The sequence below is a fragment of the Acanthopagrus latus genome, chromosome 11 (assembly GCF_904848185.1).
Source record: "Acanthopagrus latus isolate v.2019 chromosome 11, fAcaLat1.1, whole genome shotgun sequence".
NCBI lineage: Eukaryota > Metazoa > Chordata > Actinopteri > Spariformes > Sparidae > Acanthopagrus > Acanthopagrus latus.
Genome location: NC_051049.1, coordinates 7,567,052 through 7,590,591, shown reverse-complemented (window position 1 = coordinate 7,590,591; position 23,540 = coordinate 7,567,052). Strand labels below are relative to the sequence as shown.

Sequence of the window (23,540 nt, the reverse complement as noted above, 5' to 3'; positions counted from 1 at the left end):
GTTAGAAACAGAATGACGAGGTCTCTCTCTCTGATCGAAGCTCGCGCGTCGCCTTTGACCTCCGTACAGTACATACTTACATACATACAGACTGTTAAGAAATGAGTGGCAGGAAATGAGAATGCTGACATTTTTTTTTTCTTTTCTTTTCTTTTCTTTTCTTTTCATAGAGGAAGTGCTTTCATCTAAGAGCGTATCACATTTTACGAGGGAAGTGAGGGCGTAAAGCCTACAAAACACAAGTGTGTTACGTGGAGGACAGCTACATAAAAAAAAAAAAATGTTACAGCAAGCAGATGTTGTGTCTGTCTCCATCACCAAAGCAAAAAACAACAACAAAAAAAAAAAGTTACCACATGACGTCATCGCTCGGCTGTGAGGATAATGTGCAGCTCACTGTAAAATGCCCCAGTAACACTCCAGTGGTCGTCAGTGCTGTGTTTAGGTGCACCCACCCTGTGATCATAACGGATTCTGTTTACTTTATATAATGGCGTGGTAGCACAATAGCCTCTTTGACAGTGATCACAGTCATCACGGACACAGTGAGAATTGTTATGCAAAGAGTATGAGGGGAAAAAAAAAAAAGAAAAGAAAAAGAAAGAAAAGGCTTCTTTTGTACATGACAAACGAGGCTCAGAGAGGACATACAGTATCGTTTACAACGTAATCCGCTGCTTCACATAAATAATACCGAGGAGACGTCTGTAACACTTCCGTCAGCCGTCCAGGAGCAGATTCCACAGTTTGTTTGTTTGTTTTTTTAACTGGTAGCCCTTAAAACACGATTCAGACAGTTACCCTCTGTTGATTAAACACCGTCGTATGTCAGAGCTGCAGCTCTCCAACACAGAAGCGTTTCACCTTTCGTTGTGTTGAGCAGATGAGTTATTTACAACCATGGTGACGCAGTTGGCTACAAAAAAACAAAACAATAATAAATTGGGGGTTGGCTATTGCAATGGCCAGCCATGGTTTGTGATTGGCTGCTGAGGACTTCCGCAGGCGGGCAGGCTTGACTGCAACGTATTCCTTCTATCCGCATCTTTTTTGGGACATATAAGTGTGTTTGTATACAGTATGTGCATGCGCGCAACAATTGTTTACATATATCTGTGCGACTGTATTGTAATATTTGAATGTGAAGCGCACTTTAACATGATAATAGTACCAGCCAGTGTGTGTGTGTGTGGGGGGGGTCACGAGGTGATGGAGGGCTTTACTTGGTTCACAGTCAGGTTGAGTTTTGGGGGGGAGGGTTGGGGTGGACGGTGACTCTCCAGGTGCAGGAGTCTGTGGGGCAGTGTGCAGTCTCAGTGCAGGCCAGAGCCCGGTGTGGCGCCGTGGTGGTGGGGGGGTTATTTGATGATCTGCGGACAGTCGCTCCAGGCTTTGGCCTTCCGCTTGGCCAGGGCCAGCCAGGCCGGCTCCGTGGACTGCGGAGAGTCACTGGAGGGGAAGCGCTTTGACACCTCCTTGACAGCAGGTGGCGACGGTGTGGAGTCTGCGATCTCCACTGAAACAAGGGCAAGAAAATGAGTTACACGTGTGGTGACAACCACCTCAAGCCTCACCTCATGTAGAGAATGTAATGCAAGTGATTTATCTGCACTATGAGTTGAGGCTTTTATACTGTATGAACTTTTCAACCTCAGAAAACAGTGAAAAATGACATTCATAATTTCTTTAGAGCTCAAGAGGACGTCACTGTCTTATTTAGTCCTCAAAACAAGGAAAACTAGGAAGTCTTCACATCAAAGAATCTGGAAGCAGCAAATATTTGGTATTTCTGGTAGAAAAAGATTTTCATTAAATGGTTTTTGATTACATTTGTGGTCAGCAACAGTCATTCAGTGTTTTTTTTGTGTGTGTTTTTTTTTACATTCTGTTACGACCTCATTATACAGTAGTTTTTATTGTTTCACTGCCATCACGGTCGAGGGATTCACAGGGAACGATGCAGCGTGTAATCCAGTGTCACTGTTTGTAGTTTAATCTGATCGATTACTGATCGCAGTCACACAGCTGTATCAGCTGAACACAGTCACTGCTGATGGTAACTGAACATGTCCTTCTCCTCAGTCATCAAAACAGTAAACTCAGAATTTTAATATTTACAATATTAATGATATTATATTACAAACTCAGAGATATTTTTTTTTTCCATAACTGATTAAACAAGTTGTTCTCAGAGGAAAATAACGTCCCCAGAAGCTAGAAAGGTGGCAGGGTCCGCCACATATAAACAAGCTGTGTTGTCCTTTAAGGTCAGTTTGATTAGTCATGAAAACAAACTTGTTTAGGCATAAAACATTTTTCTCCTTCTTCCCCAAATCTACATACTACACCTTTGATCCCCAGTGTGCAGCCTCTTACCGGTGACGGAGCTTGGTAAGGTGTTGGCTTTTTTCAGGTGTTCTCGGCGCTCAAATCGTCCCAGCAGGCTGTCGGGTCTCTTGGGCTCCTCTGGGGTCTGAGGTTTAGAGGAAGGGCTGGTGCTCCCGCTGCCTCTGCTCTCTGTGGGGCTCACCAGCGTAACCTGCGAGAGAGATTAACGGTCACGTGAGAGGAAATAATGTGAAGGCATCTCATATGAAGTGAGTGAAGAAGCGGTTTTTGTCACATACACTGTCTCTGTCTTTCGCATGTTTCTCAGCCAGTTTGGCCTCTCTCAGGCTGCGGCGCTCGTCTCGGTTCTGCTGCTGCTCCCTGAAGCCTTTCTGCTTCTGCAGAGCCAGAGTGATCCACAAGGGCCCGGCCTCCTTCTCCTGGACCCTCGAACTGTCCAGCGAGTGCCTGCTCTGTAGTGAAGGTTTTTCTGAAGAAAACAAGCAGATTATTAAGCACATTATTGGGCCAAAATGTTCATTTTCTTCTTTTAGACTAGTTTTGCTACCAATACTACAATTATACTTTTTTTTAAATAAGCATGTTCTTGTCTACAAAACAACATTTTTCTTTTAACAAATATTAAATGTTGTGTATATAGACACAGCTGTGCAAAAACTTTAAAGGCATGTTACGCAGGATTTGTTGGTTTGTAAACACGCGATTCAAAGACAATTCTGGTGGAAATCAGTCGTCTAATATCAGTGCACTGGCCGCCAAACCACAACACTGATATTTGACAATGTGAGAGTAAGACTCAACAATCAACCATCTTTCTCCAGAGTATGTGTTGCCCAGAAAACACAGCAAAATACTTTGTGTTGCTCTCAAAGTTACACTGACCTTTCCTGATGAGCTCCGTCTTTCTGTCCACCTTCTCCCTCCAGGGGATGTTGATGGAGGGGAAGAAAGACCTCTTCTCCTTCTGCTCCTCCTCCACAATGACCTGTCCGTGGCCGCTCCGGTGCGAGGCCTCCTCGCTCTTGCTCGGCTGCTCCTGGCTGGATGACTCCGCAGCCGCTGTCCTCTGCATTGCGACATCACCGGGAGGCCCGTGGGCCACCTTAGGCAGCGGCGACGGGGGAGGTGTTGGGACTGCTCCGACAGGTTTGGGTGACGTGGTTGGTCTGCGGTAAATCGGTGGCTTGGAAAGTACTTTCTCACCTTCGCTGGTAGACTTACACGGTTTAGCCCGAGGGACGGCGGGGGAGGCACATGCATGTAAGTACTTACCCACCGCGCCTTCTTTCAGAGGCGACGCGGGACTTGATTTATCAGAAAAGACAGAGGAGGCGTCAGAGTCTGGCTCAATGGGGGTGAGAGGTGATGGGACGCCGTCAAAGCTGTCCCCGGCACTGTATCGTTTCTTCCTCTTCTCGGTGGACTGCTCGCTGTGGAAGCGGAGGGAGTAGTTGGTCCTCCTCAGCTTTATGCCAAACGGTGAGGGCTTGTCCTCACCGTCATGGCCTTGGTCCTCGCCCTCCTCTGTACTTTCACACACCTCCATCTCACTCTGAGCTCTGCTCTTCACCTCTGGCCCCTCAGCTTTGGCTCCGGGGCTGGGAACCAGGAAAGAGGGGAGGTCTTTGGCAAACATAAACTCCTCTGACCCTCTTTCTGAGATGCGGACACTTTTACTCGTCCTGCTCTGAGGTTTAGTGGTTGGAGCTGGGGAGGCTGCAGTGGGGCTTTCGGACGGAGTGGCTTCCTCTCCCGCTTCCTTCTCATCTGCACCAAACACCTCGGAGTTCCTGTTTGAATCTCCAAACTTCTTCTTCGCAGGGGTGATGGAGAACTTGGCATTCGCAGACATGGTCTTCCTGAGGTTGGTGTGGGAGAAGGCGGGCGGGTCTTCGCTGCTGGGCGATGGCTGGGTCTTGCTCGGCTCGGGGTACTCATCATACTTCCCCTCCTCCACCCCTTTGAATATCTTCGATCTGATGCTCGCCCACTCTGCCAGGACGGCTGCACCGGACTGGTCTGTAGACAATGTGGTCTCGTTGAGTGATTTGGTTTTGGCAGACTTGCGGTCTGGTGAAGTCTTGCCCTTGGTCGGCGGCGTGCCCTGGGCCTTTCTGTCCTCTCCCAGACCCAGCAGAGACTTACAGGCGGTGTCTTTGATCTGGTCTAGATTGACGGCTGTCCCGCAGAGCTGGGCGCCGGTCACTAAGATGGCTGTGTGGGGGACATATGGAGACGTTGGCAGGTTGGGGGAGTCCGGTCCTTCGGCCGAGGAAGCCTTGGCGCCCTCCCTTTGTTCAGCTACAGCGCCGCTCTGGTGGCTGGAGGCCGGCGTGACAGGTGTCAGGTTAACCTTCTGGAACAGAATCTGTTTCTCTCCCGAGGAAACTTTGAAGGAGAACGGCCTCTGTCTCTCCTCCATCTCCCTCCAGCGCAGCTCCTCGGCCCTCCTCTTCCTCTCCTGCGGATCTGAGCAGCTGTCAGCCTCCTCCAGTGACAGCCTCCTCTGCTCCTCCTCCTCCTTTCTCTTCCTCTCCTCTGCTTCCATTTTTTTCTTCTCTTCCATCTCCTGCAGCCTCAGCCTCTCTGCTTCCTCCTTTCTCTTTCTTTCCTCTTCTTCCTCTCTGAGCTTCCTCTTCTTCGCCTCCTCAAGCTCCTGCTTCAGCCTCGCTTTTTCCTCCTCCTCGCGCTTCCTCCTTTCCTCCTCCTCTTTCCTCCTCTGCTCTTCCAGTCTTTTCCTCTCCTCTTCCCGCTGTCGGCGCTCCTCCTCCTCCTCTCGCATCCTCCTTTCTTCCTCCTCCCTCCGAACCCGTTCTTCCTCCTCCCGCTGCCTCCTTTCTTCCTCCTCTCTGATCCTTCTCTCCTCCTTCCTCCTTCTTTCTGCCTCCTCTCTAAGCCTTCGTTCCTCCTCCTCCTCCCGCTGCCTACGACACCTTTCCTCTTCTAGCTCACGCTGCCTCAGCTCCTCCGCTGCTCTCTTCCTGTTCTCCTCCTCCTCCTGTTTGAGTCTTTGTTCCTGCAGCTCCCTCCTCCTCCTCACCTCCTGTCTTTCTTCCTCATGGAGTCTCTGCTTCTTGAAGCTTTCCAGGGACTCAGCAGATGCTCTGCGCTGGTCGACTGTCGAGACGCCTGCGGCCTCGAAGTCCTCTTGCAACACACCAGGGATAGAAACCTCCTGGAGGTCCTGAGAAAGAGGAAATATGATTAGTTCCAACAACAAAGCGTGGGAGACGTCACGCAAGAAATCAGCAGAGTCACAGCTAGACCTTAGCTCCGGCTCACCTGCGTAAACCTCCGGTGCTTGCGGGAAATCCTCTGGTTTTTAGGTTTGACGGACAGTTTATGCTTGGCAGCAGTGTTGTCCAAGCGAGGAACAGACTGTGGAACAGCATCCAGATTGATGGACTCGATGGTACCAGTGGGTGGAAGAACTCGCCTGGACCTCGGGGACTTCACTGGGGTGCTGTGTGGTTCAGCTTGTTGAGCCCCCTGCACCTGCTTGTGTCACATTAATAGAGCGTCTATGAGGGACGGAAACACACCCGATTTTAACAGTATTTAGCGTTGTGCCTCTAAAACATTGTTGGACTCACAATACACGTTTCTTTCTCCTAAAAAGGGATCAGAATCCCTGTAGAACCGGATATTTTATTCAATGCACTCTTCTTTCTTGTCAAAACCTGGTGCCTACATTACCCACAATGCAAATGGACCTCTCAAGGGTCAGCAGATACTCATGGTACGTTCATGTGCTGTCAGAATATTTGGTAAAACGTATTTTTCGAAGAACGCCTCAAGTTCGAGCAACCACTCAAAAAGTAGGAGAAAATGCCGCTGAAACATGGGTTGATGGTAACGTGCATATGCATAAAATTATATTTCATGGCTTAAATGATCAGTTTCATTTACTCTTCCTTGTCATTCGAGCACTGGACCCAGCTTCCAATGTGTTGTTTAATCCCTCTGATCGAATGCAAAATAACTGACTTGAACAGCTGTTACCTGAACGCACCAAAGTCGGAAGAAGGATTTCCGAACTCGGGAAGTGGGATCATCCGAGGAGCACAAGAATGTATCGTCAGTGTTAAGTCTGACTCACTGGTGTAGGCTGTTGGTATAAGTCTGGGAATTGGCGCCTTTTTCAGGCAGCTTTCATCCTCCATCCTGCAGCTACCTGCGTGTTACAGTTTTCAGAATCCCTCCAGAGTTCAGGTATAAGCTCACTTCTTTCTAACTCACACTGTTTTGTTTTTATTCCATTTTTCATTTTCAAACTTCCGTAGCCTAGATTGACACAGAATGAAATCTTTTTGGCAATCTATATTCAATTTATTTTCTGACATACAACGAATACCCATTAAACCTGCAAAATGTGGTACAGAAACAAACACGGGATCTGGTTCAGAAACATGTTAACAACTACACTCCTGGTGAGAAGAGCTACTACGTATATATTACTCAAATGGAAAGAAAGATTTCCTCCAACTTTCAGTTCATGGATAAGAGATCTTATTCCACATCTGACCTTGTTATGCTACAAGAAACTGTTCCCTCACCCTGTACACCACGTGGTGACCAGCTCTGACACCAGCTCAAGTGAAGTCACGTGTCTGACATCACACTGCTCCCTCTGGAGTCCCAAAAGGCTTCATACAACTTTTGCCATACATGCCGTGGGACTATACAACACCTGTACTACAGACTCTGATGTGTAAAATCAGCAGGAAAGAATAATTCATTACCTTTGGCTCTGTGTTTGCTGGCTCAGCTTCTACCTGGGCCAAAACCTTCAGAGGACTCCGGGGAACCTCTTCTTCATCCGAACTCCCCTCATCTCCTTCACTTTTCCTCAGAGACGGAGGCCGCTGGCCAAACTTTATACCTTGCGCAATCTGCTTCTGTTGGATCAACAACAAAAAGCAACACGTTACGTACGCAGACGGAAGATCGCTGGTCAACAACTGAGCGCACCATCGCCACAAGGCCCACCTGCAGATTCCTGACTTTATCCGAGACGTTTTCCTGGGACATGCTGTGATCTAGACCGGGCTCGGCCGCCGGCTCCTCTGGGATGAAGATGCTGTCGTGTGAGAGAGCTCGGGATCCGATGGGATTCAACTCCCTGCAGACAAATGAAAGCGTTGCAGTGTGCCATTACTGTCAGTCACTCATTCATTTATCATGCGCAGGCTGCAGCGTCACCCTGTAAATCATTTTACACAAACGAATGAATGAATGACCTCTTTACAGCAGCCGCCCCAGCACATCAATTAAAGGCTCAAATTGTGCCCTTTCACAAGGAGTGCTTGAGCCGAGCCCTTTCCTTCACAGACAACTCGTAGCTTTTTATGAGCGTTTGATCTGACACTTTCATTTTCCCGTGAAGGAGCCAAGCTGCCTGTCCAACCCTCGCTGTCTGGGAGAAATCTGCATCCCTCCACACAGGCACATATTATTGAGAAGACCTTGATTCAGCAATAATCAAATGATGAAGCAGAAAAGCTCAGTTTCATTATCTATGAGTGAATCCTCGTAGTTACCTCAGATTTTGATTGGACTCCTCATCGTCAGACACAACTCCATTGCACACTTCCCCAGTAGAACAACTCGCCTTCAGCTCCGCTCCATCAAAGCCCCCCTTCGCCTCCCTCTTCTTCTTCTTCCCGAAGAGTCGTCTGAAGGGCTGGAATTTGCCCTGTCGCCTTCTCTCTGTTGGGAAAAACAAAATAGATGACATCCACGGCCACATGCAATCAGACCATCAATCTTTATATCTCGCCCTCGGGGCTAAGTAACAAGCCGGACGGTAAGAATGGGCGTGTTTGTGTATTCTGCAATGCAATCGATTGACTTAAAAGAAAATAAATCCAAGTAGCAGATGGAATGGGAAGAAAACCTCGGCTCTTCGCTTCATACTTACTCGTTATTTACAGGAAGTTGGAAAGATAAACAACAGGGAGCACCCAAGGTTTTGGAGGAATGGTGAACAAATCTCTGAGTCATTGAGCGAAAAGAGCGCAAACGCAAATCCACGATCGGTCCTGAGAGAAACGAGTGCAGTGAAAAACCCACGACCACATCCTGGCTGTCCACATGAGCTCACATGACGTTTGATCTGCGGCGATCCTCTCCACGAGCTGAGGCTGTGCGTCTTATCAGACGCAAAAAACAAATGACACAGCTACACGCTCGCTGATTACCAAACTAATGTGGGACAATAAAAGGAGCAAGGTGCAGCCAACGCAACATGTCAACATCTGTCCTCTGTCATAAAAACAGCTGTCACTTTTGGGAAGAATCAGGGCCGGTCAGGGATCCAAGTTTATGTCTTTATTTCCTCATCATCTTTTATGCCGGAGGGTTATAAACTCTCACACATGGGCTAAACTTTCCCATGTGTGCAGAGAAAAAAAAAAAAAAAATTGCTGTGTTCTCTCCTCGGGATCCCACAGACGAGACTTCTTGATGTGATATCACTTGAAAATGGGAACGGATATATTTTGGCTTAATCTCAACATATAATAAACATCTCCGACTGCATGCTTTGTTTTTGTCTGTGTGTGTGTGTGTGTGTGTGTGTGTGTGTGTGTAGTCGTGGAGGTCTGCTGGATGAGCTAAGTGGGTGAGGTTACAGAGCTACAAAGCCACTCTACACCACTGTGCGGACAGGCGTTCTCAGGGCTGCGCGGGTATCCCTTTCAGAGCTATAAGTAGCAACTGGTGTGGGATTTCACCTCGCATGCTGTCTCACTACACCAGAGGCATCATGGGAAATGATACAGTAAACTAATTCCCCCCCAACGCGCGCTTTGGTCCTCGACTCTGGAGCGCGCCTCTTTATTTTTTTGCGTGGGAGTCTTTATGTGCCTTATCTTCTAAGAACAAACGAGTCGCTCGTGACTCAAGAACACAAATCACAGATCAGTCTTAATCACATCTGTGCTATCCTGAAAATGACAGAACTGTGAACCTCCACAGGGGCAAAGTTTCAGTAAGGAAGGGTCAAAAGATAAAACTCGTTCTGAAACCAATTAAATGTCGTGTGTTTGACTCTCGACCACACTTTCCTCTGAAAGGAGTTTTAACATCTTATGACCCCAAACTTCCACCTAAAATGTTGTTTTATTTGTTTTAACTGTATGAAGCAATAATTTGACATTTTGGGAAACACACTTGTGCGCTTTCTTTCCACGAGTTAGAAACGAAGATTAAAACCACCTTCGTGTCTGTACAGTAAATACGCAGCTATGGCTAACAGCCGGTTAGCTAAGCTGAGCTTAAGACTGGAAATGAGTGGAAACAGCTTGCCTGGCTCTGTGCGAAAGTCACAAAATCTGCCTGCCAGCACCTCTAAAGCTCACTCCTTAACATGTTACACACTGTTTCTTTAAAGGTGCAATATAAAGGGCATCATACCACCAGAGTAACCGCTAACTGCTGCTAACAGAGCTGCAGTTAGCGTGTAAGTTCACTTAACCGTACAGCTACCGGCAGATTTAGACTCCGTGCTAACTGGGAGCAGGTTGGTTTTGTTTAATATCAAGATTTCAGCTCTTGAGGTACAAAGTGTGTTAGCTGGTTAGCATGCTAACCCCAGCAGGTATCTCTGCAACACAATACACGGTCGTCTTAAATAAAGTCTGCACTACACTATCCTCATAAACCACTGGTTGATGTAACATTGTGATTTTGGTACAAGTTGTAAAGTTTGACAGGACTTGGTGGAAACCTTCAGAGACGCTGGTCTGCAGATTTTGATCCGTACATAGAGAGCCAGGCTGACCTTTAGTCTGGAGGAATGCCCTAAACAGCTGATTCATTAACAGAGGGGGAAACTGATCACCTCTGTTTACAAGCTTTATCTATCAAGTTATGACTCTGGGTGGTAAATGTACAATATATCTCTGCAAGTATAAAGCGATTATAAGACGCCACTAATGATTTTAACTTCCGCCTTGTTATTTCTCTTTTCAACCTCTCGTGCTGTTGTTCCGTCTTCTCTCCACTTCCAAGATTGTCTGTTTTTGTGCCTTTGATTCGTCCATCAGGACAGACATCTAACGAGGGATTTGATCAAATGTGTCGGGTTTATGTTTTGTCTGAAAGTTTTGGGTGGGAGGGAAAGAAAAGGGAACATTTCTTTATTGAACTGATAAAACCCAGGAGATTATGTGTGATGGACATGATTTTAAGTAACGTTCTTTTAATAGAGAAATGTACATTTTTACGGCACACAGATGAAATTCCAGATGTTCTCTCTTTGTCTGTGTGCAGTGAGTGATATTATTGTGCGACACTGATGTTGTGTTTCCCTGCAGCGTGCTCTTCGAGCATCAGGGCCTGTCCAGCATTTTTTACTCTGGTACACAGCCTGTAATGCACTGCCATGGGCATGCTCACACACCCATGCGTGAAACGAGAAAGGACACTTTTTTTTTTTTCTGCAGCGTAGACGACTCAGCAGCAGCACCCAGCCCAACGTCGGGGGTTAACGCTTGCTTCCTGTGTGCTTGCCGCGCAGTGTGTTTTGACCTCGATGCCCTGGACCCCTGCTGTTTTTTTGTTGTTTTTTTTTTTTTCATTTTAGCCATCTGATCGAGGAATATTTCCCATCTGGTGACGGCAAATTACCTCGCTGGCAGCAGAAGAAACAGCAGGAGGCTGAAGGGGAACTGCTTTTGAATTTTACTTATCCCAAAACCGAAGACAGCAGCTGACGATCATAATGATAATACAGTCAGCAAAGACTAATAGATTTTATTAAAGGATTAGTTTGACATGATAGGAAATACACTTATTGACTTTCTGATGGGGAGTTTTAGACTAATACCACTTTCACATCACGTCTATTTAATACAGAGCTGCAGCCAGCAGCCCGTTAGCTTAGCTTAGCATAAAGACTGAAAAGACGGGAAAATAGTTAACCCAACAAGTCAGAACCATCTGAGATGTGGGACCTTGGAAACTGTTTGGAAAAGAGCAGGCGCTTAAAAAACAAAAAAAAATACTTGACAGGTGATGTGAACCAATCACCTGTCTCGTTAACATCCAAACCAATCAGATCAACAGTAGGAGAGCGGAGCAGGTTAGTAAATCAAACTGATGTGAACGCCAGAAGAGCGAAAGCATATTTTTTTTTATCTGGAAAAGAATTCAGTGCGGTTCTTTGCTCTATTTTTAAAATGAAATATACTCTCCAGTTCTGATTTAACCCTAACCCCAGGCATATTTCCCAAAATGCCCAACTATTGCTTTGGCACAGAATTTGGGGCTTATAATTACTATTTTCACATTTTCATATTAATGTGTTCTTTTCCCCATTTCACACTACTTACATAATCTTGCTACACTGGTTTAGATTAAGTCTTAAAAACAGCTTGAAGGGGAGAATCAAGAGCTCGTGAAGACGTGACCGAGGGAGTCAGAAACGTGGACACAGCACACATCTATTTAAAGGCTCACGTCAAACCCATCACCACACCATGCAGGTCTTAAAGAGACAGTGACACAGAAAACGCTCATCTGAGGACGTCTGATCCTCATGACGTGATCGCTGCATCTGATTTAATCGCTGTCTCTTTAAGAAGTCGCTGAAAGCACTCATTTTTTTCCTGTTTACCTGGGCCTTTGGGTTCGGTTACCTCTAAAAGCATGTCGTGCTTAGTTTCCGCGGCGTCTGTTGCCATGGCAGCTGCACACCTTGGCTGTGGTGAGAGAAGAAGTTAGTGAGTGTGGGGATGTTGTTATCAGGGGGGGTGAAAGTGGGAGCCTTTTATTATACCAAGAGGAGAGTCACATGAGAGATCAGGACAAGGTACACTGAATATTTGTGTGTGTGTGTGTGTCCTGATTTTTTATTTCGCTCTCCGTCGCCTCTAGCATTCTCATCAAAAAGCTCAGCTTTGTTAGCTCGCTTGGTGATCGGCCTGTCTGGGGCACGATAAAGCCTCTGCTGTTTTAAGAGCAAAACGAGCACTCTGAGGCCACGAGGCTTGAAACGCTGATAATAAAATGTCAGCTGTACATGTGAAATGGTAAGCGGCAGGGGAATGCAGATAGTGCTGAAATTATACAAATTTTAAATAAAAGACATGTTCATTTTTTCCGCAGGATGATTCGAGATCCCCCCGACACAACAAACCACCTCTTATTTGCATCATCAAACCCACAGATTGCATCCTGAACCCTGCGTCCTCGAGCACCTGTCTGCGGTGTGTCGGGCTGAGCCGAGCCAAGCCAGAGGTTTTCTGATGTACTGCGGGAAAATGTGTGTTTGTGCAAAAAACCACAACGACCCGGAGCCGGCAAATATTACAAACCAGAGCGTATGAGAGACAGTACTGAGAGAGAGAGAGAGGGGGGAAGAGGAACTCTGCCGCCGTCTCCAGTGGGATCAGCATGCCGTGGGCTTCCTTCCTGAGGGGAACAGAGCTGGACAGACTCTCTCAGAAATGTCTCAACCCCTAAAAGGCTCTTTGTCCTGTCTGATCACCAGCCAGCGCAGAACAAGGAGCGAACAAGCATGTTTGGTGGTAGGGGTGTGTGACCACAGACAGAGACTGTGTGTGATTGTGTCTGCTGCGTGTAAAGAGAGATATTGTCAATTCTTTTTTGTTGTTTGTCTGTTTATTTACATGTTGGCTGCCAGTCCGAATGTTGAGCAAGCGTCTGACGTGGTTTTTTTTGTTTCTTTTTTCTGTTGTGTGCTTACAGCCCTATTGCTGCAGAGGACAGACTCGGGGAGCAGCTAGAGATGGGATGAGGGAAGCACGAGGAGCAGCCATGTGCTCTACAGAAGCAGAGAAATGCCTTTGACAAGGATACAGCTGCATCATAGTATGGCGGCGGCATCTCAGCGCTCTCTCATCATCATTTGATGGTGACGCCGGCTCTGCACCAGAGCGGGCCTGACAACTACCAAAGTCCAGCGGCATGGCTTAGTGTTGTAGCGGCTGTAGTGCCATAACCTGACAGCACAAGTAGCTTGCCGACAAAGCAGACACAGACGAACGTGGTGGAGCAGTTTACCTATTTCAGCTGCACAGCTCGAGATAGCTGCGCACCAATGCAGTAAAACCTTAGGGAACATCGATCTGCCCTTTTGCTCAAAGCTCGTTTTACCCAGGTGAACGTCGCCGCCGCCTCCACTGTGGCTTTGGGAGAGAACGGTGGAATAAATACAGAGACAAAACAGCAGGATTGGGTTTGTTAGCTCTGTAGGCATCAGGTGCAGTCACAGGGACAGCATGGCATGGAGGGGGGCCGTGGGAGAGGATGGATGAGGAAGCACTTTTGAACAGATGAACATGATCAGGATGGATGAAGTGACAATGACAAAAACATTTGAATCCGTATTGCCAAAAGTACACGTTCACAATCACCGTTCATCATCTTGAAGTGCTTCTCCGCCAACTGTACACATTAAAGTGTCTTAACAGGTCTTGGGGAGTAATACCACAGATGTGAATAAACAGTATATAGCCTTTAGTGGCTCCAGAGGAAGCTGCATGTAATGTAATAAATCATAATCACACAGCGGCCATTTTCCTCTGACATCAGGCGGTATATTGATAAAACATTCTTAGATCTCTCGGACAACACGAAACCTGGAAAAACAGCAGAAAATATTATCTTAGCATCTTAAATTCCCCCCATGATGTCACTCAGTTACTACATTGCATTGTGGGTAATGTAGGTGTCAGCTTTTGAGAAACAGTCCACTGGTCTCACACTGCCCTCCTATAACAGTGTTGGACTCATTATGGACAGTTTGAAATCGGGTACCTACACTACCCACAATGCAACTTAGCCACAGAGAGAGATAGATAGATAGATAGATAGATAGATAGATAGATAGATACTTTATTGATCCCAGAGGAAATTCAAGAGTGACATCACTGGAGGTCCTCTATCATGTTTACATCCTCTGGAGCCACAAAAGGCTTTAAACTTCTTTTAGTTTCACATCTGCAGCAACACTCCCCGAGACACTTTCATGTGTAAAAAAAAAATGGTGGACTAAGCCTTTAACACAACAACGTGTCATCAGCGTCTCATCGAGTCTCATTCTCTTCCATCCTGTGAGGTCTGAGCAGCCTCTGGTTTCCATGGCGATGTGTTGGCCAGAAGAGACAGACGCAGCTCAGAATCGAGTCGCACAACAACAAACAGACTGAAATAGTTCAGTTGGCACACACACACACACACACTGCATGTGTTTCTTCTGCCAGGTCAACCGGGGAGTGTACACGTGTATCTGTTGTTTCGCACACCTGACTCGCAAAAGGGGTAATTACATATCGAAAATAAATATCAGATGTGCGTGGTGATTAATCACAACCTTCCTCAGCACCGTCACACTACTGTTGCAACCGCTGAGAGTAAAGCAAGCCTCGACACGCTGGTGTGAACTGATGAACCGCCGCAGTAATCCTGTTAAGACACTAACGTACAATAATAATTATAACCGGTTCTGCACATCATATTGGAATTACAAATACAAGGCTACACTCCCCGACTGGTTGGAGAGAAGACGGCCATGCCAGCAGCTGCTGCTCCTGGTGAGCCATCATTTTTGATTGAAAGTATAAAAAGAGCATCATCGTCAGGAGCAGTGGGTGGTCCTGGTGGCTTCGACTGATGTTAGATCTGTGTTTCCTTTAATAATGTTCACTGTAAATTGAAGGCTCCCCCAGAATGTCTCTATCTCTACAGGAGATTGCCTGAATGAATACAAATCAAATATAGAAAATAAATTAAATGGGAAATTCGTGTCACAACGATCAACAATTCATTCAGTTAGTGAAGCCAAAAAGCCAAATAATTATATTTTTAATGTGTTTTTAATTAATTATGACTCAGTGAAGACATGCCAAAAAAGGGAAATATAAAAAGCAATATAAACTGCATTTAATTATATGTCTGTTTGATTTTTTTTTTTTCTGTTAAACCTTTGATATTTCTCCAACATCTAATTGCTTGTAAACTGAGAGGAAACCAATTCATAACAGTTTGATTTAGACTGAAGCACATAAGTTGTGTGTGATAATCTTACAGCAGCTTCTTGCTGACAGCTTTAAAAGGCTATAAACTGAACTAAACTCAGAATAACAAATGTTGTCCGGAGATAATAAGAGAAAACGATCTTTGTTAACGTGATATATGTAGAAACAAAAGGTCATTCCATTTGTTACTTAAAACTGGACATGTTTTACATTTTAAGTGTCATGCCATGATGACATAAACAAAGGTTGTCACCTCTAGATCGGAGAAAACATTATTTCCTTGTCTCTTGAAAATATAATTTGTTATTCTGTGATGATGACATGAATAACTTGTGATCTTGAGAGAACAAGTAAGATTTAACTTGTTATCTGTTAAAAAACAACGGAAACCATGTTTGACCCATGACATCATACACACCAACGGTGTTTTTTCACACTATTTATCAGTATTTGGTTATGGTTTGCTTTTCGGTTGCAGATGAAATCACCAAATGATCATCTGAGTTGTTAAACTGACCGCAAACTTGTTACAAGGACACTGATTTCCAGCACATCAAAGACCCAGTTTTCACCAAAACACCTACATCTCTTCATGTCCTACCTCATTTTTCCCCTGCAGCTCGACTCCTCCCACCTGTGTGACACACAGCCTCTACAGGACACGAACATGCCAAACAAGTGGGCAAACCAACATGTGGTGACACTGTTTGTACTTATGTTCAGGTGCCCGTGAAAAACTACACAGCCCCGTGTGTGTTCAGCATGTCAGACCTAAATCTACGTCAACTTCAAATTACAGCTTGGATATAACATGTTACTGAGATTAACCCTGCCAGCTTCTTCAGAGCTGCTTGTTGGATGGTAGAATACTGATACACACATCTGGATTAGGTGGACCAACAGTCTGTGATGCTGTGATTGGCCAGCTGTGTGGAGATGAGAACTTTTCTTTTTCGTTTTTTTTCCCCCCCGAATTCTGTCACTTCTCATGTAAACAACCAAGTGCGACACTATGAATGCCTTCCAAGGGAGACTGTTTGAAAATGTACGCCATTTTGAACAATACTGCGCCCCTCTCTCTGTCTGTGATGACTGTTTCCTACAACAATTCTTAGACCAGAGGGAGTACAAATGTGTTTTTTTAACATATATATAAATAGCTGACTGACACCTTTTGTACTTCCAGGAGACAAGTTTTTTTTTTTTTTTTTTTTTGTAATACAAATGTGCCAAAAACCAGCACATAGAGTAGAGAGCAGCGTGCAGGCCAGTAACAATCCTACAATGGTTTGTTTTTTAAAATATTTTTTACTCCTATTTTTCCTTCAAACTCAACGCCAAATGAACAGATGGAAAACTATTCATACACCAACAACCAGATCTTCAAAGTATGTCATAGCATAGCGCCATAAAAACAGTGATTTATACATCAGATATAACAGATATAATATCAACCACAGTTATGATCTTAGTTTAACCTTTTAGCTTGCCAGCATTTGAAAGTCTGCACTAAGGTTGAAGAGGTTTTGATCTTGAGCTTTTGAATAAGAAAAGCAAAGTTAAATTGTTGTGGGAAATAAAAACATGATGTGTCACAGTTGACATGATGGACTGTAGGACTGCTACACTCTTCTTCATGGGCTCTCATTATGTTCCTCTTGGGACTGAGTGAGGTCAGTGTTACTGGTACAGTATAGAGCTTCACATCAAACTGGTTTGTAAATGTTAAAATATTGACTTATATTTGACTAGGTGACAGTGCCATTACTAACCAGGTTAGAGGTACCTAACAAACACCAGTGGTAGCTATCAGAATCCACAAAACACAATCCAGACAACAAGATAACAGGCCTGCAGTAAACACTTATTTTCTGAGTTATATAATGTTCAGCTTCTGTTACAGACATAATGCTCAAAGGTGTACTTGGCATTTGTCTTCTCTCTTGATATCCACGGGGAGTGTGTGGAAAAACAATGGATTTCAGAGTGACACGCAACATGTATCACATGACCGTGGTTATATTTTCCACATTAGCTAACGATGGAACTAACCAAGTGTGCGAACCGACAACGACAGAAAGGCCATCGTCTGCTTTCTGAGCACCTCAGACAAAAACACCGTCACTTGTGATATTCAAAGCTGTCGTACATTACAAACATTTACAGGTGCAGTTTTAGTTTTACACTTACACTAAATCACCCTGTAAAACATGAGCTGCTCAGACTGGTTTTGCGCACTGAGAGTCATAAAACACACACAATCAAACCCGACAAACGACGTACGTGATCTACGCCTAACATTTCACCAATTTTCTGTATAAGAATGTCTTTCTTACCTTCCTACAGCCGCTCGGTGTGCGAGGGGAATCTATGAGTGTGTGGCCGTTCCACCTGCCTGCTGTCACTGCGGATCTAGGGCATTACCTGGAGTCAGGTGTCACACATGCAGTGAGGCCTTAGATGTGTGCGAGCTTGTGTGAGTATGTGTGTGTGTGTGTGTGTGGGCGTACAAGAGCAGCATCCCTTGATATTCACATATAGATTAAAATTTGATTGCTGCAGTCACGTACTGGGGAATAAGAACTGGTGGCAGCGTGAGGTTCACGAGTGCAGATGCATGTTAGAGCGGAGCACATGTACAGTGCGAGGGGAGGAGGAGGTGTGTCAGCCGGGATCGGGGTATAGTGTGAGCTGTGAGTGAGGAGAGATGGGCGTTCTCCTGTGTCTGTCTGTTGGTGCTGCTGTGCTGAGGAGGCACAAAGTGACACTTTGTTTCTCCGCCAGAAAGCCAGCGCAGAGAACAGAGTGGCATTCATCATTTGGACCGGCTGATGCACACAAAGGCCTTCATTGTGGGTTAACAGTAACCGTGGACGCACATGTTTGATTAGAACGGTTTGTAATGCGGCGCACCACAACTGCTTGGTAATTTTATGGTCACTGATGTGCATTAAAGTTAGCGGAGCTTGTAGCCTTCGGAGCTGTTTGGCAGCCACAACACCAAATAACTGTGCAAGATCCTCATTTTTATGGTCATATCACTCTGATCTGGAATCATAATAGCTGTGCACATCAGCATACAGTGTCAGTGTGTAATAAGGCTGCCACCCCCCTCCCCCACCACCACCACCACCACCACCAGCAGTTCTGGCAGCATCACACTGCAGTCTCTCAGGGATATGATAATGATGAAGGCTTTACCAACCTGGATGCAGCCTACATTACAGCAGCACAGCTCTTCAAAGACAGACTGCTCTCTGACTGGCTCTGTGCAGAAATAGAAATCCCCCCCCACCACCAGTAAAAGCAGCACCAACATGCTCTTATACAGATATTCAGACAGGAAAACACTTTATGTGTAAGGAGGCCCGGGAGCATCCACTTCCTGTTAGTCTCGATGATAGCGAGGCAGCTACTGCACTTGACACGTGGTTAAACAGCCATTCTGAATTTCCATGGAAATGTGAAGATGGAAACAATTCCCAAAAATGTTCATTTCCTTTCATACCATAAAAATCTAAATGGCATGTTAAAAGTGTGATGTGTAAGAACTCCACATATTGTTTTACAGGGATATCAACTGGAGGTAACGTGCTAGCTAGCTAGCTCCTGCCTGTCCCGCCCCAGAGCTCCTCTGCTAGCAGTGTAAACATGAACCCTGGGAACTAGCTGCAGGGCTAACTGCGCTAATGTGCTGCCAGAGGTTATCAGATGATTAGGAAAAAGCCTTTTTATGAATGTTAATCATATTTATTTATTAGTTTTTCTCTCTTCAGCACTGTTGTTATTGCTCCCACAGTGTTTATTCTCTTTTCTCATTTGTCTTGACTTCTCTAAGTCTACTTCCCCTCTGGTACTGTCCTTTGTCAAGTGTGTATATTACATATTTATTTTGCCAAGACATAAACGAAACAAACCCACCTAATCGTTTTGGCAACCTATTCATCACCACTCTGATGCTGTCTTGTTGTTTTGTTTGATTATATACTGAAATTTCTGACCTAAATGCCTAAAACACGTCAATAAAACAAACCTTGATGTCAGCAGTAATGTTGATAGATACATATCACCTATAGTACATTATTAAGAGCAAAGATGTGTTACGTAAATGCTAATAAGCTTTCTGGGGACCACGTATCAGATGAATGGATGATAACTTGACCGTGGTGAATAATTAGGGCAGCCCTCGTCAGAAATCAAGTGTTCACAGTGGCTGTGATCTGTGATTACAGTTCTGCGCCTCAGATAAAGGCAGCACTGATACTCACTCTAACTAACACGCTGTCACACTACATATATACAATACTGTACATAGTATTACGCTGTGATTATTACATCTTAGTTTTTAGCATTTTTGTCCATGTTCATTCAAAGCACATATATTGTGCTCATTTTCAGGTTCAAAATGCTGTTTTAGGTCCAGTCCATTTAAGGCCCCTCCCCCTGAATACCCGGTTGACTCTGATTGGTCAACTCGCACACGTCTGAGCCAGCGGCTGTTGTCCTTTTTAAGCTTCCAGTTAGCGTCATTTCTACTGCAAATATAGCCATAAAAGTTACAAATGTGTGACATGGTGACGTAGCATGATGTCACAAAGTCACAGAATTAAAGGCGGGACTACTGTCGAGGTGTTTCAGGCGTTTTGTTTGTAAAAGAGGAGAGCGGACTTTGTCTTTGTAACATTCAAGACCGTTTACATGAGAACCTGTACGACACACTAAAAAGCATAATGGGTGTCCGTTGAGAGCCTCTTCTAGAATAGCAGCTAGTTTCTTCACAAATATACAGTTTTAGGTGCAAAACATCACATAATGAGCACTTAAGCTTTCTGTCCAAAGGCATCTTTCACTGACAGGCGGCTGCTGCGGTGCTTCCAGTTCTGTTTGTCAAACGTCTACAGCGTGACTCCAAATCAATCGACATTTAAAACCTGCAGAAACAACAACGTGTCTCTGTTCTTTGTCTGCCTTACAGTGATTCAAAATCAAGCCCGGTCTTATCTGAGGTCAAGAGGGGCGATGAGCGGCTCAAATAAAATGGATGCTGTCTGGCGCTGGCGAGACGCTCCACAGATGTCTCCGAAGAGAGACGCTCGCTGGTCACCATTTGGATGCTGATGACACGAGAACTTAGACGATTGTTTACTGTGCAGCTCGGTGCATGTGAGAGTCCAAACCTTCAGGCTGAACACTGCAGATCTTCATAGAACAGAGACAACGGTGGTGACGTAGTCTTTACTATGACATCTCTCACATATTTCTCCTGACACACACACAGACACAGACACAGACACAGACACAGACACAGACACACACACCCTTTCTCAGCCATCAGTCCACACACATGAACCAACACATCACACACCTGCCTGTCAATCAGGTGCCAGAGCAGCCAATCATAAACCAGAAACTAGCACCATGAATTCAACACCAGCAGCCTATGAATTCATCTCTGGCCCACTGCCATCTACTCTGTCTCAGCACACACACAGTCACAGTCGGTGACAGTAAACGCAGCAGTGATTTTAAAATGGCAAATCAATTTTAAAAAACAGATCCACGATTTACATTTTCTGTCTCGCACATGCAGGCCCGCACCATATGGCCTGTGCGTGGCTCTCCAGCTGACATTTCAAAAAAGCTTCAACTGTGTGTGTGTGTGTGTGTATGTGTGTGTCGTTCGCGGAGAGACGGCTGTAAATGAACGACCACATCAGCATGGACCTAAAGGCACAATCTAAAGGATCAATATGGAACCGCTAATGGCAGATTAGCGGATGCTGCCGCGCAGGGATTACATGTCTATTAAATGCAGACTAACAGAAAAAAGGCGCACGGAGAACAAAGAATCTGGCCTCTCATTCTCCCACATACTGTCACACATGAAATCCTGAAAACAGGGATCCATTGATGAGCATCAGTCCGGATTAAAAACAAGGAATAACGATTAATTACATTTTGGCCTGTTGACATCGGCGTTTGCGCATTTTGAGCCGGATCAAATTGCAAGTCCCAGCCCATTTACAGCGCGCGCGCACGCACGCACGCACACACAGACACACACACATCTGCGAAGGATGGAGCAGAAGATCTGAGCGGGTCAATGAGAAAAATGAGAAGTGTGATGCGGTGACAAGGTCATCAGCGTCGTGAAAATGGAAATGACATTAAAAAAAAAACAAACGAACACAATGAACATGGAGGAGGAGAAGATCCCGGCACCTTGTCGCTGGTCCGGGCGCGCTGGTCCTTTCCTTTCCTTTCCTTCCTCGTCGATCCGCGCTGAGGTGAAGCCCGGCTCCGGCTGCTCCGACCGCCTTTTGTGTTGCTGATGCTGCGGGTGCCCGTCGGGGGGGAGACGGCACGCACGGTCAGTCCCCGCACAGCTGCACGCGTGCGAGATGGAGGGAGGGAGGGTGTGGCTGCAAGAGAGAGAGAGAGAGAGAAAGAGAGAGAGAAAGAGAGAGAGAGAGAGAAGGAGAGAGAGGGGGGCGACACAGGAGCACGATGCGGGCACGTTAACCGGGGGGACGTAAAGCGCGTGCCTCTCGGAAGTGTGAAGAAGAAAACGAGGAGCTGAATGGAAAGACCGTCACCACCCCGAGGAATAAAACCACAACACAACTGTGGCCCCTGAAGGTGTTTTGAATCCTGCTGGGATGTATTGTGTCTGTGCTGTAGTGTAATGACCTGATGTACCGGCTCTATTTATAAACCGGCACTGTGCACATTAGTCATCCGGTTCTGTATTTATGAGCTACAGTAACCAGCGCTTCAGCTCTCTGACTGTAAGACAGCAGCGGGATGAGGCAGTAATCTCTAATTCACACATATACAGTATATATATAGGCCACGGCTGACACACATGTTGGCACCTCAAAGCCCAAAGTCCAAAGTCATCACATCAAAGTTAACTGAGGATCCAACTGAAGAGATTAGTTTAAAGGCACACTTTGAAGGATCTGATGCAATAAGATAACAATAAAGATAACAATAATCCTTCATAGTATACCTTTAATTTATCAATTATAGGACCGTAGCTGTAGTAGACGTCTTGGAAGGGAATCTTCAGCCTGTCTTCATCATACCTGGAGAAAGATGTTAGGTATCAATTGTCATAATTCATCACACTTTTGAGTCATTTCTCAAGCCATAACACCAAAAATAACCTTGTTCCATCTTATCATTTGGGAGGCTCCTATTTGTTTTACATCACTCTTTGGGTTGTGATGACTGACACTGTAACATCTGTCACATTTATTTCTACTTTATCAAGGAATTAATTCATCAAGAATGAATATAATCATCAGCTGCAGCCCTATAGATCAGTATACAGTTCACTAATAAAATGTTGCATGATAAAAACAACATATAATCTAACAAAATGTCATTATTTATTTCGTGACTTATTTCTTAGCATGAAAGTAAAGATACAGTCAGCTCCAAAGAAACCCGACAGCTTGTTTTAGCTGGCAGGTCTTAAAACATGAACTAAGAATTAAGTTATAACCTTATAAGATGCAAGCAGAAAACTAGCTTCTATTTTTAAAACTCTGAATGTAACATTCAAACACATGCCGAGATTTAGAGCATTTTCCTGACAGATTACTGACTAATGTATAAACTAACTGCTGCAGGAAGTGTGAAAAGGATTAAAATCAGAATCTGGCATTTTTTCCAGGTTTATGCTAATAGGATTTACATTCTAGAGGCTAAACATAGCCTCACATGTAGCTTGCATAACCAAACTGATATAACCTATAGACTGATCTTTTATTTTGAAGACTTACAAGCCTAGTACTTCAATTCATTAGTAATTAAGGTAAACAAAAAAGCTCTCCTGTGTATCATCATGCATGAGAGCCTAAACACAAATGTGCATATAGCTTTGATATGTTCAGTGATTGTTGACGAGGTTGTAGGCCCCACCAGGAAACGATGCAGTGGTTCAGATATCGTATCATCTGAACATTGCAACACGAGATTAACTGGAGATCACATGCAGTGATTGCATCAAACTTTGGTGGTAAAACGTGATGTGATCTCATCGTTGATTGGAGGGATGGGTTGATGAGTCAAGCTGCTGACTCTGGTATCTGAAAAGCTGTTACAAGAATTGCACACAGCTGGGATAGTGTCTCAAAATCCTCTAACACCTGAACACCAAACTGACCTAAACGCTTTTCT

General features: G+C 45.1%; 1 protein-coding gene and 1 long non-coding RNA gene across 5 annotated transcripts; one reads left to right on the top strand and one right to left on the bottom strand.

Annotated features, from left to right (window-relative positions):
* Positions 1-136: 136 nt before the first annotated feature.
* cracd (capping protein inhibiting regulator of actin dynamics) lies at positions 137-22,441 on the bottom strand. 3 transcript variants are annotated; one of them, XM_037115946.1, is made up of 11 exons: positions 22,366-22,441; positions 21,576-21,775; positions 13,378-13,502; positions 7,890-8,058; positions 7,339-7,471; positions 7,092-7,247; positions 5,632-5,844; positions 3,232-5,533; positions 2,628-2,818; positions 2,377-2,539; positions 137-1,516 (listed from the first exon to the last, which is right to left on the bottom strand). In XM_037115946.1, the coding sequence occupies exons 3-11, from the start codon at positions 13,436-13,438 to the stop codon at positions 1,359-1,361; spliced, it is 3,546 nt and encodes a 1,181-aa protein (XP_036971841.1). In that variant the 5' UTR covers positions 13,439-13,502; positions 21,576-21,775; positions 22,366-22,441; the 3' UTR covers positions 137-1,358. The 3 variants fall into 3 exon arrangements, with proteins under 3 accessions (XP_036971841.1, XP_036971842.1, XP_036971843.1); XM_037115947.1 differs by lacking the exons at positions 13,378-13,502; positions 22,366-22,441 and having other exon boundaries at positions 5,632-5,847; positions 21,576-21,861; XM_037115948.1 differs by lacking the exons at positions 13,378-13,502; positions 21,576-21,775; positions 22,366-22,441 and adding an exon at positions 8,270-8,649 and having other exon boundaries at positions 5,632-5,847.
* Positions 11,615-13,366, top strand: LOC119029250. 2 transcript variants are annotated; one of them, XR_005077937.1, is made up of 3 exons: positions 11,615-12,163; positions 12,460-12,881; positions 13,063-13,366. It is a non-coding gene; the product is annotated as an uncharacterized LOC119029250 (long non-coding RNA). The 2 variants fall into 2 exon arrangements; XR_005077938.1 differs by having other exon boundaries at positions 12,460-12,887.
* Positions 22,442-23,540: the final 1,099 nt, after the last annotated feature.

Bases quoted from the DNA above. Each gene is read 5' to 3' on its own strand.
- cracd (XM_037115946.1), bottom strand. From the start codon at position 13,438: ATGTTCCCTAAGGTTTTACTGCATTGGTGCGCAGCTATCTCGAGCTGT. The intron at 5,845-7,091 runs GTAATGAATTAT...TGACACAAGCAG, and splicing joins CAGCAAACACAGAGCCAAAG to GTGCAGGGGGCTCAACAAGC. The intron at 5,534-5,631 runs GTGAGCCGGAGC...CCTCTTTCTCAG, and splicing joins AGCACCGGAGGTTTACGCAG to GACCTCCAGGAGGTTTCTAT.